Raw genomic sequence first — 17176 nt, 5'->3', positions numbered from 1 at the left:
CTTCCTGTCTGGACGTCATGAGGCGTTCCAGACGCGGTGTTGACTGTCGTGTACTATGACACAATACACTAGATAAAACGATCGACTTTCGCACGAGCCACTCATTTATCGTTCCCAATCCAAGTCAACACCCTCCGACGGCCGTGTCGGGCTTTAATCGGGCTGAGTCTGAACCGGGCTTAAGCGAATCAGTGCACGTGAAGAGAAACGGAAGTCAGGAAAGTAAGTCTACGAGTAAAGTCAAGAGGACAAACACAGAAGGCTTTTCTCATTTTTCATTTTCCCGAGTATCTTCACAACCACATGGCCATCTGGAATGAAGCTAAGTGGTGAGTGAGAGTGGTGTGAAAATGGTCGGCAGACGCCGCTTTGTTTCATGTACGAATCATAACAACGGCTTGTATATCCACCGTCCTCGGTCTTCCTGTTTCCCTTTTTGAATGAACGACTTGGCTCAGCTGGATGTGATAAAAAAGGAGAAAACACTATGATCAAAGGTTACCAAGAGAAGCTTTAATAAAACAAATTAAATCATTAAAATGGTCAAATAAGGACTATTAAGATGTGGCGCGTGGATGTCAACAGTGTAAGTGGGAGTGATAGATGTGATAAGGTTGAACTACAGCAACAAGCCTGTCTGGAGAAGGGAGTAAACAGACTGCAGTGACAGCCGGGGCTTTATAGACTAGGAACACTCGGCCCAGGTGTTCCCAGGTGGCCCTAATGATTCCCTGCCATCAGGTTACCTGGAAAACACGGCAAACGGATCGCCACACCAACAATTCACTGATTTAGAACTATATTAAGAGTCAGCAGCCGGAACTATACACAACTATACTTTATAATGAAATGAAATGGTCATTATGAGAGGTAAACACAATGAAGAAAGAAAGGGCTGACAGCAGCAGAAACGCAGCTGGTCTGAACACCCGACGCGTGAATCACGCAGCCTCCATGCGCTCTTGACGTTCCCAGTGTGGACGAAGCGTCAGTGTTGTCTCTTCCTGGTTTTAAAGGATACATTATAGTAAAGTGATGTCATTTTCTGAACTTACCAGACTGTTCTAGCTGCTCTATTATTTGTCTTTTACACTTATATTTTATCCACATTACTGATGATTATTGATAAAAAATGTCATTGTGTAAATATTTTGTGTCCCTACAATATAGTCACAATAGTGAGATCGAGGTATTTGGTAAAAAATATTGTGATATTTGATTTCCTCCATATTGTCCGGCCCTAATGCAGACGTGTGTTTGTGTCGCCCGGCGTGAAATCACGTCTATTTGCGTCTTTTGCATTGACTTTGCAGGAGGTTTAGAGCAAAAAGCAAGAGGAACTGAAATGAGCTCTCTGTATTGTGTTAGAAATAATCGGGAAATCACTGTTGCAGTCACACACAGACAAACGTTCCTTTATTGTGTATTTATGGACAGTTTGCACATTTATGGTTTATCATTAGCAACAAGGATGATTCATAAACTGTAATAAAACCTCTTAGAGTTGTATTATTTGGAAAACAAATGAGCATGAATAAATAATGAAATGTGAATAAATCCGGTTGTTGTTTTCTTTTTTTTTTTTTTTTTTCTTCCTTCCAGTGACTGAACTCGCTGTATACATTATAAATCAATTCATCTAGCAAAAACATATCCTAACTTTATAAAATATGGGTTTTCAGTTCAAGTCCAGTGTCTTCAAAAAGCATCCTAAAGAAAACAAAAAAAGAAATCTTTCGTAGTGAAATGCCACTATAATACATATTCAAGAAATATCATGAGGTTCTTCTCTAATAAAAACTGACATCAATCATCTAGAGGAAAACCGACCAGGAAAAAGACATTCTCTTGATGGTTTGGGTATAAATCAGGGCGGATTATGTACTTTAGATATAAACATTCTACTTACATGTTCTTCTTCACCTTTTCATCAACACTCAGGCAAACTGTGTCATCACATTTAATCAGAAGTAACACTTTATTTTACAGTCTGTGTAGCTTATGTGTACTATAATAATCCCAGCATTTACACGAAACATGTGTTCAGATATGTACCCGGGGGGGGGGACAGATTATTAATATTAGTGCTGATTCCAAAATATAAATTAAACAAGTTTCTGCACCATTTTGTTCATAAATGCCGAGAGAATAAGAGGGCTTTCAGGTGAGAAATATTACTCCTTAGTTGGGTATAGTGGACGATCCACGCTAATATATATGTCTAATTTTGGTTGAAAACTAAAAAGTTGTACAGTATATTTATATTGGGTTAATATTGAAGGAATTTAGATTAATATTTAAGTGACATTTTAAGGAAATATAAAAACGCTGTACACAATTTTGCAGGTTTGGCAGTCATGAGCTACTTTAGAATAAATTTTGATATAAATTCATGGACCACTGTCAAATTTGAACAACTGTTAAACAAGGTTGTGTCTAGAGCAGGGGTCAGCAACCTTTACTATCAAAAGAGCCATTTATGGCAAAAACAAACCAAAACAAATCTGTCTGGAGCCGCAAAACATGTGATCATTGTGATGAAGGTAACACAGTTTATAGTCTAAGTATATAGTATATAAGACTAATGCAGTGAGGGCCAAAGAGACAATGTACTACGGAGTATTAGGGCCACATTGAGGGAAAACACATCTGAGATTTACAGAATAAAGTCGTAACGTTACAAGAAAAAAAGGCGTGATATTACGAGAATAAAGTCATAACTTTACGAGAAAAAAAGTCGGAATATTACGAGAATAAAGTCATAACTTTACAAGAAAAAAAGTCATAATGTTACGAGGAGAAAGTCATAACTTTACGAGTAAAAAAGAAAATTGCACGTAAAATTACTACTTCATAATATTCTGACTTTATTCTCATAATCTCAGATTAATTTTTTTTCCCTCAATGTGGTCCTAATACTCCGTCATACCGTCGTACCATAGACCTACAACACTGATAAATAAAAATGAAAAAGTAAACAAAAAACTGTTATTCATTTCCATTTTTGAAAATCCACAGGGAGCCACTGGAGAGGAGCTGAAGAGACGCAGGCTGCTGACTCCTGGTCTAGACAGTAACACTCGCAAGATGGTTAAGGGTAGGATCGGTTGTCGGGCAGCGACAGACTGAGGGTTACCTTCTTGACATGACCGTTAAACAACTGATTAAGCCATCATCGGGCGCTTATGCCTCGTTCCATTTATAATCGGAAGTCGGAGCTGGGAATGACGTCCCACCCGAGTTGATGGAAATCTTAAAGGGGTTAGCTCCAGCCAGGTTAGCCATTGTTAGCTATCGTTAGCAATACCAGTTGATAACAATGTTTTACTCCATTAGTTTGTGCATCCAAAACCGTAGCAACATGTCCACAGATATAAGTTGGACTGTACCGTGTGTACGACTGATTTAATGAAACATAAATAAGACATATAAACATTATATTACTACAGCTTTTTTTACTGTTGATGAGCAGCAATCTTGGATTTTGAGATCGGGGTCGGTGAGACTTTCCAAGTCAGAAAATTGACTTCCGGGAGTGTTCAGTTGAAATGTCCGACTGGGAACTCGAAAATTTCGTCTCCCCAGTTCAAACGGAAAACAGCATTATTGGGACATTGGCAGCCGTGTTGTAGGACTTCAACAATCACAACAAACAGCTGTTGTTGTTTAGCAAACAGATATTCAGAATTCAGCAGACAGATATTTTGTGCTGCCTACTTTTACTGATAATTCTTTCACAAACACATCTGACTGATTTTATATTTTAGCAGCAGTTAAATATCATCAATATGTGCTTAGCTAATCAGCGCTACTCTCCTGTTGTACACCTAGCTTACACTAGAAGCTAGAGTTAGCATCTAGTTGTCAGTTAGCATTAATACCATGGATGTAGAAAGAGAACTGGATACAGGAAGAACGCCAGGCTATGAAGCAAATTACATTTTTTAAGTGGCCAAACTGTGTAATTACAACTTCCATATCCGTAACGTGATGCTATTGGGCCCAAAAAGACTTACTTTGGGAAAGAGACGTCTGTGAATCAGCGGATAATTGTTTTAATGTAATTAAACTTCCCAGTACAAACACTTGAATAGCCCTTATTTAAATCATTAGGTCCTTAAAGTTGTAAAATGCACTTATAGCTGAATCCACAGTGATTTCCCTACGTCTAATGAATCAGACCCACGGGACTGCACACTGCAGGTTCTGCCAGCTTCCTGCTAGCTGTTTGCGGCTGTAATAATGGATATTATTGGCTGTAATTCATCACTTTTATTATCTTCTAATACACCCATGGGCTGTATGCTGTCAGCCTGTACCGTGGTGGATGTATAAACGTCTCTGTTCCCAAACAACCGGCTATCGACCAGTAGCTAGTAGTGCTAGTAGTAGCCTACGACATAAACAGAATTTAATGTAGTACTAGTTTTAGGCTATTTTCAAACACAAAGGGCGAAGACACAGGGCACATCCTCTTATACATACATGGGCACAACACATGTGGCCAGTTGGTTTATGTGTCTCATCAATCATCCAAATTAAACTATCATTATAATTCACGCAGCGCCGGGGCCTCCTAAACAAATGCTAGCTGCTGCAACTACTAGGCTAGGCTACTACGAGCAGGCCAAGGTCGTGAACGGGCGGTTCTGCTACGAGCACTCAAACTGTTGGGGGACATTAGTCCGAAAAATATCCCATTGGACCGAAAGCCCATTTGTCCGACAGCCCGTTATCTCAAAAAACAAACGACCATTGTTCCGAAGACCCATTGCTCCATGCAACATCGTTAATTATTATGCAGAATGATGTCATCAGACCTTCCCGATAATTTCTCCTACTGGCGAAGGCATGACCCTCAACTCTGCCTCTTACTGCTCGTTGCCTTCGTTGGTTGGGTTGGTTAGGTTTAGGCATGAGGAGTGACATTATTTAGGTTTAAGGTAAGAATATCAGGGTAAACCAACCAGATCGAGGCAGAGTAGGGCGGTTCATGCATTCGCCATGGAAGGAAAAAAAATGTTGCGACCGGGAATGTCCGATGACGTCATTCTGCATAATAGTTAACCATGTGCTTCTGTTTGTTACACCTAGAGTTTGCTTTTTCAGAGTTATGTGCCTTCGGAATAATGGGAGTTTGTTTTTGGGATAACGGGCTGTTGGACAAATGGGCTTTCGGTCCAATGGGAAATTTTTTGGACTATTGGGGTTTTGGAATAATGGGCCGTCGGAACAATGGCATGGCACCAACTGTCGTTCATGATGTAGCCCGAGACCGAGGGGTTGGGAGGCGGGGTTAAGAGAAACGTTAGTGTGCTCTATGTGCCCCACAGATGGAGAAAATCTGGGTAATTTTGTACCCGTAAGTAAAAAATTTTGGTTGCCTCATGCGCCACTGAGCGTCTTTTTATAGGAATGAACAGGACCCTCCTCCATCCAGTATCTTTTCCTCTTTATACATCCATGGTCTGTCACACATTTTAAATACATTTTCAATATATGGGATCTTCCAAATGCATTTCAAAAATGCCTTTAAGGTGCATGAAAATGTATTTCTGTATCTGAAAGTAATCAAGGAAAAGCATGTAGTCTGACATGCCGTGAGAAGTATATATTGTAATATACTGTATTATAGAATATATTTTAGGTTTTTTTAGCCGTTGTATTTCAACTAGATAAACAATAGAAACTGAAAGAGTTTGACAAAACAATCCTAACTGAGGGTCCACTTACTAAATTATTCTGAACTTTGGTCACATGATGACGTTGTCGTACAAGCTAAGTGGTAGTAAGTGAACCTTTAGTCGAGATTCATTTATCAAACTGCTATTCCCCGAGGTCAAGAATAATCTTTCACACTCAAAACTGAAATAAGTTTGTGCATTTAAAATACATTTTCTATCAATTTAAACCGGATTTGAAATGCATTTTAAAGGTGCAGTGTGTAGGATCTGGTGGCATCTAGCGGTGAGGTTGCAGATTGCAACCAACTGAGACCTTTATTGAACTTCTCCATGTGTGCCAAGCGTGTAGGAGAACTACGGTGGCGAGACAATAAAATGTGAAAGCGTGAAAATGTCCCTCTCTAGAACCAGTGTTTGGTTTGTCTGTTCTGGGCTACTGTAGAAAGATGGCGGCTGGCTCCGTGAAGAGGACCGGTTCCTTATATAGACATAAACGGCTCATTCTAAGCTAACGAAAACACGATTTTTATTTTCAGGTGACAAATGAAAACATAGTTATTAATATTATATTCCATTTCTGCCAATAGATCCCCCTGTTTGCTCCACACTGTTCCTTTAAATAGCAGTGCATTTGGATTAAAATCCAAATAAGAGGTGTGACAAGAAATCCCCAAATATACTGAAAATGCATCGTCATGATCATTTATTATATTATTTTTAAATGGCCAATATTATTTTGTATTTAAACATTAAATTTAAATATAATTTCTTTTCAGGTTACTGCCACTGTGAAGAAAGTTTGGAAATAAATCTCATGAGTGAGCAACTTACTACACTAATGAAAGGTAGATATCTCTTTTGGGGTTTTATACTCTAATAGTCATCATTAATATTTTCAGACAGCTTAATTCCTCAACAGACCAACATCCAGTTGAGGAGATTTGTGACACAACTGCAAAGCCTCTACAACACAGAGAGATTGTAGAATAAAGTGCACTGTAACTGAATCATACTCGTCTTCCACATACAGTAGTTGTGCGCCACGCAGCTTTGAACTGGACGGAGGGCTCTAGGGCTCTCCTGGGGGTCATTCATCAAGGTTACGGCGGAGAAATGTGCCTGTTGTTGGTATTAATAGCCTGGGGTGAAATAGGTCTTCTCCGCTGTGGAGACGATCTGGCAACTTGGGTGAGCACTGTCTCACTTTTTCTCCACTTTTTCTGGCTCGAGCCTCGTTCTGGGCCTCCGTCTCCTCGAGCTGTTACTGCAGAGAGGCGGCGAGTGTCGTCAGAACACCCTGTACTCTTCCTATTGCCCTGATCAGTAAAATCATATTTCTCTGATAAATTCATGATTGATAAATTATCTTCTCTTTGCTGACAATAACATTAAAATAATTTGTGGTAATTAAGGCAGTCTTTCCATTAATAAACAAGACATTTAAACTCAGGATATGCAATCGGAGATAGGAAAACAAAAACAAATAAAAAGAAGAAAGGTTGGACTTGTCCCAAAGAAGTCACGTTTACTTGCTCCGTAGTTAAAACCTTTTGTTCTTCAATCTCTTAAGGAAAAAGTCTTGTAAAGTTCCTGTCAGATCAAACTCCACGGAGTCCCTCTAGTCCTTACAGAAAGCCTGGCTTTTTCTAGATTTCAGCAGAGAGAAACCTCGACGTTGGGAGTTATACGTGCACCGACGGCACGCTCTTGTTGAGGACCTGCGCCCTCATCACCTGAACGCTGGTCATGATCTTCTTCTGGTGGCCCATCAGCGTCACGCCGAGCCTCTGGATGTCCCTGCACGACACACACACACAAAATAGAAAAAAAAAAAAAAAATGTTGTTCTAGTAATCCATGATGGCCTTGTGAGTCACTGGGACCTTCATGTATCCCAACGAGTGTGCAACTTCTGGTTCTGAGAAGTGAAGCCAATGCTGAAATACCTTAAACCTGCATTCTTTCTACCAGCCAGCAGGGGGCGACTCCTCTGGTTGCTAAAAGAAGTCTGATTGTACCAACCAAGTAGTTGCCTGTGAAGACGGAAGTTTATGTGGAAAAGACTGTGTGCATGCAAGGAGTCTGGGAGTTTTAGTCTTTGAACTTTAACCCTTTCACGGTGTGTTTTCATTTCATGAAAGTTAAAATTAACATTTTGGTCGCCTAAAAATGTCTTATTAGAGTTTCAAAAGGCATCATTCAGCAAAAATTCCATAATAACCTTTGAAGTGTTCTGAGAGAAAACTAGACTTCTGCTCCTCCTCATGGCTCTGTTTTCAGGCTTTAGAACATCTAGGCCGTGATGGGAGACTTTGACCAATCACAGGTCATTTCAGAGAGAGAGCGTTCCTATTGGCTGTGCTCCAGCTGGTTTTCCTCAACCGATCTCAACATGGCTGCCGCGTCACAAACTTTCTCATTTTACAGCTAAACCGTGCACTACAAGATGATTCTGAGAACATCCGAAAAGAAAAATAGGCATTAACGTAACAGACAATTGATTCATATTTGATCAGCGCTGCCTAGTTTGACCGTTTGGTCGGAGTTTGCGAATGATTGACAGCCAGCTCTCATAGACGGCAGCTGGACAGCAGACCTCAGATCAGCTCTTACTGCTTGTCTCTTCCAGTCTGTGAAATCTTGCAGATGCCGTTAGGACACCGGAGGACACAGAGGAACCTGATTTCTTTCAGATTACCTGTTTCATGTACTACTGTCACGATATAGCGACCGTTTTATAAAAATAACTTTTTAAATCATATTTGCTCCATTTCTCCCCACTGCAGCTTTAAGCGTTCGGTTGTACGTAGCTCCACCCTCTCGTGTCACTTCTGGTTGCAAAAAAACAAATGGCGACGGCCAAAATGCCGAACTCGAGGCTTCAAAACGTCAGTCCACAAACCAATGGGTGACATCACGGTGACTATGTCCACTTCCTATATACCGTCTAAGGGCTCTACCAGCTGATGTACGGAACTAAAAGACCCTGTAGGATGAGAAATCACTGCATTCATGTGTTCATTAATCTGTTGCAATGAAATAAGTTGTAGCTTCTGCACACTTGGAACTTTATAAACTCCTCCTTGACCACCGTCGTGTTTCTGCACCGCTCATATTCTTTATTAATTACCACCTCCACACTTTCATCTAATGAGCTTCTTCCATGGAGCTCAGTCACAAGCACAATAAACCCTCCTATCTGAGCCGGGGGGTCAGGATCTTGGCTTGTTTCTATTTCAATCAGCCTTCAAGTCTGTCCTTCACAGCTATCATCATCTCTCCTTTAATGTGCTGGTAAATGACTGTAATCTTCTTGCAGCGTGTCGTGAGTTGTGTCTCAAATAAAAGCTAAAAGGGGGTTTTCTCAATGCTAGATGCCCCTAAATCCTACACACTTATCTTTTAAGTTGATATGGCTTATTTACACATCCTGCTGTTACGCAGCAACATTACTTCATATGTACATTAATTCTTCTTCTTATTATTATTTTACCATTCATATTTTTCAGTTGCGAGTATGGGCTTGTTCTCAGCTGTTGAGATCATAAACGGTATATAAGAAGTGGACGTAGTCACCGTGACATCACCTATTGGTTCATGGACTGCGGTTTTGAAGCCTTGAGTTCAGCATTTTGGCTGTCGTGTGAAAGGGTTAAAGTAGTAAGACGGCCGTGGTAGGGACCTGTCAATCACAAGGTATTCCCGCCCTAAAGCATCCCCTGCTTTATGGTCTATCTGACTCTAAATGGGACCATCATTTACTAAATAAACATCATGCTGTATCATACTTGCCAACCTTGAGACTTAAGAAATAAGGAGGATTTCAAAATGAAAGGGGGAGTTTCAGAGACTTTGTTTCCTGCATTCTTGTGACTTTTAAAGAACAAAAACGGTAAAATATTTAGTACACTGTAACAGCATTTTTATTTTCAATACTTTTAAATTTTTACTTTTTATTCTCAGGAAAGAAAACAGAATAATTTGCTCCTCTGGCGTGAACTTGTTTAAATCTCTGGCATAAACTAATATTCATCAGTTTTTATTCATTCATTCATTAATTTTTTGCCCCTGCTTGAGTGCTTCTTCTTCTTAGTTCTCTCCATCTCTCACTCACTGAAGATCCTTTCAGACACAACACAACAACGTCACCACTGCGCTCTGAAACCCGTTATTTCTAACGGCTTGCTGTGCACCACTACGGCTTTTCGCTGCATCGAGCAAAGCCCAACTTCAGTTGCTGCGTGTGGTGATGTTTCCGGCGAGCGCAGCTCAAACCTCGTTGTGTCGTGAGCAGTTCTCCTCTGCCAGTGTAAACAACATCAGGTGTTGCTGCGGGTGGAAACAGTAAGGCTTATACACGCTGTACAGCACCAGAAACAGGCTGAGATAACGAAAAGGGAAAAAAAAAAGTGTGATCATTTGTCATAAATCGGGAGAAATACGGGAGACTTGTAACACCGGGAGGAAACCGGGAGAGGGCGATGAAAAACGGGAGTCTCCCGGGAAAATTGGGAAGGTTGGCAAGTGCTATATTGAATAAGAAGACTTGAAACTGAGGTAATAAATCAAAAGAGAAGTAGGCTCATTTTATCAGAGACTTCTATACAGTCAGACTTCTTTGAGCGACCAGAGGAGTCGCCCCCTGCTGGCTGTTAGAAAGAATGCAAGTTCTTCAGCGTTGGCTTCACTTTGTAGATGTGGAGGTTGATACCTGGTAGAGCTCAGCACCTCACCACTGCATCTGCATCACCTCTGAGCAGTCATCCCTCTCCATCAGTACTTACCCTTGGTTCATGCTTATGACGTGTCCCAGAGTTTGGTACCCCCCTGCTGCAAAGTGTTCCTTGTAGCGGCTCATCTTTATGGTGTCCAGCCACTCGTTTACTGAGTTACAGCTACTGAAGTCGGGGATGGCTCTCTCCATCAGCGGAGGACTGCTTAAACTGTGGCCGAGAGAGAGAAAGAGAGAGAAAGAGAGACAGATGGCCATAGATAGACAAGAGAGAGCGAGAGGAAGATTAATCGGAAGACAAAAAGATTAGTTGGAGGGAGTCCGAAAATGAGAAAAGAGGCAAAATGTGAGCAAGAGGCAGAGCGACTGGGGAAAAGGGGGGCTTTGAAATGCGCTAGTAACTGAGGCAGAAAATCAATAGCAGTTAAAATGATAGAGAAGAGGTGGTGGCTGTGGTTGCAGGATGGCTGCTTTGGGTAGATTAATACGGCGAGAAACTCTTAACACTGCTCCTCTGCCTCTTCCTCTACCGACCACTTCTCATCACACAGACACAGATGCACAGCGCCACGCACCACTGCCTCCGTAGGACCTCGGATCTGAACTGAGCAATTTACACAGGTCCAGCCTCGGCCCGGGTGTCCTCTCAAACCTGCTCCCGGATCCACCGTGGATCAATGTCAATATCACAGCGCGTCCATCAGAAATGAGCTTATTGGAAAACGAACACGACCGCACGCTTCATTTTGCCGGAGAACTTTGAGGGAAACTTCAGGCTGCAACTTTATCCCACCGCGCTTCATGTTTGATAGCAGCGGGATGAGATTGGATTTACTCTGCCTCCCACACCAGGACAGTTACTTAGCAGCCTAACAGTCTGTCACCACATATTGTCCGGGAGATCATCTCCTCAGCCCCTCGCAGATGGTGTCTTGCTTTGATTTGCAGCTTAAGCCGCTAATCACATGAACCAATATTTGATTAAACGTTGGCGAACTGTCTGGCCAAATTAAATCAAAAAACACTCCTCGGCATGTGACACGATGCCCCCGTATTGCTTCGCCGCAAACAAGGATTCAGCAGATTCTATTCAGCGGCCCACCCACCTGCAGAGCGTGTCCATAGACTTCAGGTTCTCCGGGTTGCGGATTAGCTTGTCAAGAACGGTGACTATCTGGCAGAAGCGTGGCCGCTCGTTGCGATCCTTCTGCCAGCAGTCCAGCATGAGCGTGTGTAGAGGACCAGGGCAGCCCATCGGAGCAGGCAGCCTGTAGCCTTCTTCCACTGATTTGATCACCTGCACATGTACAATACAAAATATGGATGAGGTGACGCTGTCTGCTATGAAAACACACTGAAGGTTAGTCGGTTGTGCTCACATCTCTGTTGGTGAGGTTCCAGTATGGTCGCTCTCCGTAGGACATCACCTCCCACATGACCACCCCGTAGCTCCACACGTCACTGGAGGAGGAGAACTTCCTGTAGGTGATGGCCTCCGGGGCCGTCCAGCGGATCGGAATTTTCCCGCCCTGTCAGGAGCATAAAGAAGTTTGACCAGGATGTCTCAGACTTTCTGAGGCACAGTTAGACATCTCGAGGTTACAGAATCAAACTCATGGTCACAGTTTAAAGGCTTAGTCTGGCTAATAGGTTGATATATGTTGTCCCTCTGTGCCGCAGAGCTCCAGGGCTGTCCAAAAACTATTACAAACACATGTTCCTCCGTTACACACAGTAGTTTATTTTGACTCAATGCCACCAGCTTGGTCTCCTAAAAAATACGTTCCCATTCAATGACTCTGCTTTGTGAATTACGTTTCGAGGGAAATGTATTTTGTCGCGAATGCTGTTTGTTCTTGATGTATCACAAAGCCGCTGGTAATGATAGTCAGCGGAACTCCACGTAGGGAGGAGGTCTTAACTGGATGCATACTGGTCAGGTTTAGCAACATTACATCATATGAGGAGAGTGAAAACAGCATCTGAAATGATTGGATCACCGTGACCACAGTTACAGGACATTTACACCACTCGCTGCAGGAAGAAAGCACTTTGTATCCTGCAGGACACAAGTCATCCAGCATATAGTCTTCTCTCTTATCTCCCTTTACTGAGCATCAGAGCTCGGAGCTCTCGCCTCAGAGACAGTTTTTACCCTCAGGCGGTCAGACTGCTGAACAGTAGCGCTAAATGAATGCAGAGCTGTGGATTGTTTTTTATGATTTTTATTCTCAGGTATTGTCTTATTGATTGTAGTATTTATCTAGTGTACTATTTATTTTAAGGGCTGAGAGGGTAAAATGCATTTCACTGTACACTGTACTTTTAAATGCTTATGACAAATAAACTTGAAACTTGATGTTTTTTTTATTAGTAGTTAGATAGTAGTTTGCATTTTTTGTTTTGTTTTGTTTAGTTTCAATTTACAGCGTTAACCACGTGTTTAAAACTGCGGCCATAATCTGGAAGAAAATATGCTTCCCCTCGAAACGTAATTGAGAAAACAGTTCAGTTGTATGGGAACGTCATTTTTAAAAGACAGGGTTGATCCTAGTTACATCGTCCTACTGCTGTTCACGAGAGCACTGAATATGTATTCATCCGCGGCTGAACTTCTAAAATTCGAAAAAAAACTCACACCCTTGCCAAAATGTATGCCATATGAATTAAGACAGCGAAAATGAGCAAAAATGTTTAAATCAGAAAGCCAGAAATGTCCCTATAGTGATGCATAATGGTTGAGTTAAAGTAGTAATACCACAGTCTAAAAATACAAGTACAGGTACAGAAGTATTATAAGTACTCATGCAGATAGGTCCCATTCATATTGTTATTATGTGTAGTATACTATATGTAATTACTATACAATATGTGTTATCATTACTATCGCCTTAATGTGTAAACAGTGTTTAAATGTTACAGCTAGCTCATTTTAACTGCTGTATATACTGTTGAGTAGTTTAATGGATGACATCACATTATAGGCTGTTGTTATATTTTGTGTACAATCTTAATCACAGAAGTATCTGGTAACTAGCAGTAACATAAATGTACTGGAGTAAATAAAAGCACACCGTTACCCTCTGATATGTAGTGATATAGAGGTAGAAAGTACTTCCTGAAATGTGTACTCAAGTACAGTCCTTTCCACCAGTACATGTACGTGAACGTATAAAGTGAAAAGACACAGAGCCAGCGTGTGTGCATGTGTTAGAGGCCAAGACGAGAATAGACTTGCAAATGTCTGCAAGTATGTGAACTACTTCCACTCCTCTTGATATAAAACTGACACTTAATTAGGTTGACAAATGGATGCATCACTTCTTAAACAAACAAAGCGCTCCCTGTGGGTTATTTTAAACATTTTGAAGGTTACTCTCTAAACGCAGCCTTATTACAGACACCTGATGCCCCGCTAAACCTTAAAAGCAGCAACATGAAGTCTGTAACTCGTGATCTCAACACGTACAGGTTCTTCAAAGTGACTTTACCTCGATAGAACAGGCAGCTTTATTCACAAGTTCCCAGGCAGTAATGTGAACTTCAGCCATAATCAAGCATTAATCTGAGATGTGCTGTAATGATGTTATATAGTATCTGTAATATCATCATTAACAATGTTTTCCCCTCCAGAATGTCCCTGAGTGACGCTGCACGTAATCACCTTCCTGTAATCTGATTGTTGAGCTTTAACAGACTGTAACAGACAAAATGTGTCAAATGCTGATTTCCATCTGTGAGCTGATAGCATCAGACTCTGGAAGGAGCTTTTTTCTTTTAGTTAAGACTTCATACATTTGTGCTCAACCAGACTACAGGTTTAATACTGGACTGCTCTCTACCAGAGCACTTCCACAGATTATTCTTACGTTGTGTTTACGTCCTTTCACGGGACTTTGATTTCTCCAACTTTCATGTTTGTCTTGATGCTGCTTTCTTGGCCAGATTTCACTGGAAATGCCCTTTTAAATAAAGGTTATATAAGAATAATAAATAAGATATATGGTAGATTAATAACACATTTTTTTTACTTGTCAGTTTAATTCCGAAAATATGAAGAATAGGGCTGTCAAAGTTAACGTGATAACAACGCAAATTAGTTTTAACGCCACTAATTGCTTTAACACAACTTGTGATTTTTAGGTTGTAGCGGCTCAGTTTTAAAGTTAGAGTGAAGATACTGGTATCATATGAAACTAGAAAACATAAAGAATCCATTGATACCAATATTAAGTCATATGTCACACTAGCTTGTTGCGAAGAAGCCTAAATAACGCTCCAAACTTGTGCTACATTATGGCGAGGAAAAACTGGCATGGCCATTTTTAAAAGGGTTCCCTTGACCTGAAAATGTGGTTTTGAGAAATGTAATGTGACGGCTGTGAAGACATTCTGCCCAGAGAAGAGTCCTGTTATCTTTTGGCATTGCATATTGGCATTCAAAGGATTTGTAGGGTCTGAAGTTCAACATTTGAAACACTTGCTGCTCAAGGCCGCCAGTATGCCTCGTGCAGCTTTAAAGTTGGAACTGAATTTATACATAAAGGTCAGTGTACTTATCAGAAGGAGCACTCTAGCTGTGGCTCTGGAGGAACTTTGTCTCAGTAAACAACCCTGAAGTACGGAAGCCCCAGAGAGGCAAGTAAGAAAAAATAAAATATCTGGTGATCCATTTTCTAAGTGTGATCCAGATCGTTTTCTCTCCTGTGTTAATGACTTAAGAACAGGTGGAAGAAAGAGGTTTTGCCAGGATTATCTTTTCTAAGTTCCTTATTTTTTTTCATCTGTGAAACAGGTGGGGAAAAAATATGTTTTGCTAAGACCATATTTCTTAAAAAAATTATCCTGGCAAAAGGGAATTGGCAGGTCAGATTTAAAAAAAAAAAATCAGAAATCAGAAACGTCCAAGAAAATTGCAGTCAGTGCATCTCTACTTGTGGTTGTATTATGGGAAATTGAGGATCCAGGGTTTTTGGAGCTTAACCCACACCAGGGGCTTAAAGGCACAATATCTCAGCCTCTGCTGCTTAATATTTGATATATTATTTATTTATTAATATATATTATTTTTGATATTATTATTAATATTTTTACCATTTTTATTGTCCCTTGTGAGTTCCCCAGCTTTATGGAAGTGCATTGCTAAATCGCGGAGCACCCCTTAAAAATCTGTACAAGGCTTCCTCGCTGCATGGAACTCATTATGACTTCTCATTGTTATGTAAGTTAACGTGATGCTGTAACTGTAACTTTGAGATATAATGTTTACTACTAACTAAGTGGAGTAGTTTGTGGATATTTTAAAGTGAAGTTGTTTTTTATTCAGTCCCGTTACATGTGATTTATGCTCCCTGACAAAAACACTGATAAAGAACTGTGTGTGTGTGTGTGTGTGTATGTGTGTGTGTGCGTGTGCGTGTGCGTGTGTGTGTGTGTGTGTCTGAATGTGTGTGTGCTGCATTAATGCTTGCCTCAATGTGAAAACTCACACTGGTGGTGTATGCAGCGTCGGGGTCATCCTCCAGGACTCGGGACAGGCCGAAGTCAGACACCTTACACACCAGGTTGCTGTTGACCAAGATGTTGCGGGCAGCCAGGTCTCTGTGGATGTAGCCCAGGTCAGACAGGTAGGTCATACCGGCCGCGATGCCGCGCAGCAACCCCACCAGCTGGATGATGGTGAACTGGCCGTCGTGTCTCTACGGGAAGGAAGGGGGGAAAGAGAAAGATCGGGAAGGAGGAGGTAGAGAGACAGAGAGAGAGAGAGAGAGAGAGAGAGAGAGAGCTTTAATGGTAGATCAAAAACGTGAAGGTATAGCAGCAGAGCAGATGAGGAGAGTGATAACAGAGATTTTAATCAAGATAGAGAAGAGAGTTCAGATAAGAGAAGAAAACATGACGGGGATTTGCTTTTAAGTAATAATCCACGGTATTTTCATATAAGCAAATACTGGAGTTGTTTGACATTGTCGATGTGACACAATGTTAAATCAACTTATATCTTCTTAAAGAAAACTTTCACATGTGCCGCTCTAAAGCACCGCTGCCTTTCACCTGACAACAGTTCTCTGATGAACAGGAAGTGAAGTGATGTTGATGTGTTGAGAAAGTCTACAACCTCATAAATCCATTGTGTTACCGAAACTAATGTACAAACCTTGAATCAAAGCTTCTTAAAAGTTGCTAAGAAGTTAACAACTTGGTGATACATTGTTTTTGCAAAGAAAAAGATCACTATTTACTCAACACTTAACACTTAGTACTTAACACTGAGACTAACTGGAAACTTCACTGCTTCAATACTGTTCAACCGAAAACTTGAATACCAACCCTGAGGAAGGAGTCCAGAGAGCCGTTCTCCATGTACTCGGTGATGATCATCGCCGGTTTGCCTGAGGGGAACAAACAGGAACCGTCAGGACTCTTCCTATGTTGAACTGCATATCTACAGGATATGTACTACGTGTACTTATTTACATGCATGTTCAGCACTGATTAAACTGTAAATGAATGAATAGTTGTGTGATATCAGACGGAGAGCTATTACTTTTACTTTTTTGTTGCATCCATCTAAAGTGAGGCCAAGGGGCAGGACTTCAACCAATAGCCAAATTATAAGTCAAAAGCAGAGTTCTAACTACGGGGCAAAAGTTGTGAAAGCTTTGTGAGTTGTCTACATAACATCACACATACAGTAGATGAAGCTCGTGAATGTATAAAAAATAAAATGTATTTTTGACCGTTAATTAACGTGCTCATTA

The 17176-nt window shown here is 41.0% G+C and overlaps 1 protein-coding gene across 5 annotated transcripts in view; it reads right to left on the bottom strand.

The window, feature by feature from the left end:
- Positions 1-6194: 6194 nt before the first annotated feature.
- epha8 (eph receptor A8) overlaps positions 6195-17176 on the bottom strand; it is a 132230-nt gene continuing 121248 nt past the window's right edge. For 2 of the 5 annotated variants that reach the window (XM_037783453.1, XM_037783467.1), the window contains exons 15-20: positions 16746-16807; positions 15887-16114; positions 11795-11944; positions 11522-11712; positions 10468-10626; positions 6195-7481 (exon numbers count right to left, since the gene is read on the bottom strand). In XM_037783453.1, the coding sequence (XP_037639381.1) occupies positions 7367-7481; positions 10468-10626; positions 11522-11712; positions 11795-11944; positions 15887-16114; positions 16746-16807 (905 nt within the window). In that variant the 3' untranslated portion in view covers positions 6195-7366. The remainder of the gene's footprint in view (positions 7482-10467; positions 10627-11521; positions 11713-11794; positions 11945-15886; positions 16115-16745; positions 16808-17176) is intronic. The other 3 variants (XM_037783458.1, XM_037783484.1, XM_037783475.1) reach the window with 2 other exon arrangements.

Source organism: Sebastes umbrosus, chromosome 1 (genome assembly GCF_015220745.1).
Source record: "Sebastes umbrosus isolate fSebUmb1 chromosome 1, fSebUmb1.pri, whole genome shotgun sequence".
In the NCBI taxonomy this organism is placed as follows: Eukaryota; Metazoa; Chordata; class Actinopteri; order Perciformes; family Sebastidae; genus Sebastes; species Sebastes umbrosus.
This window is presented reverse-complemented; position numbering and strand designations above follow the sequence as displayed.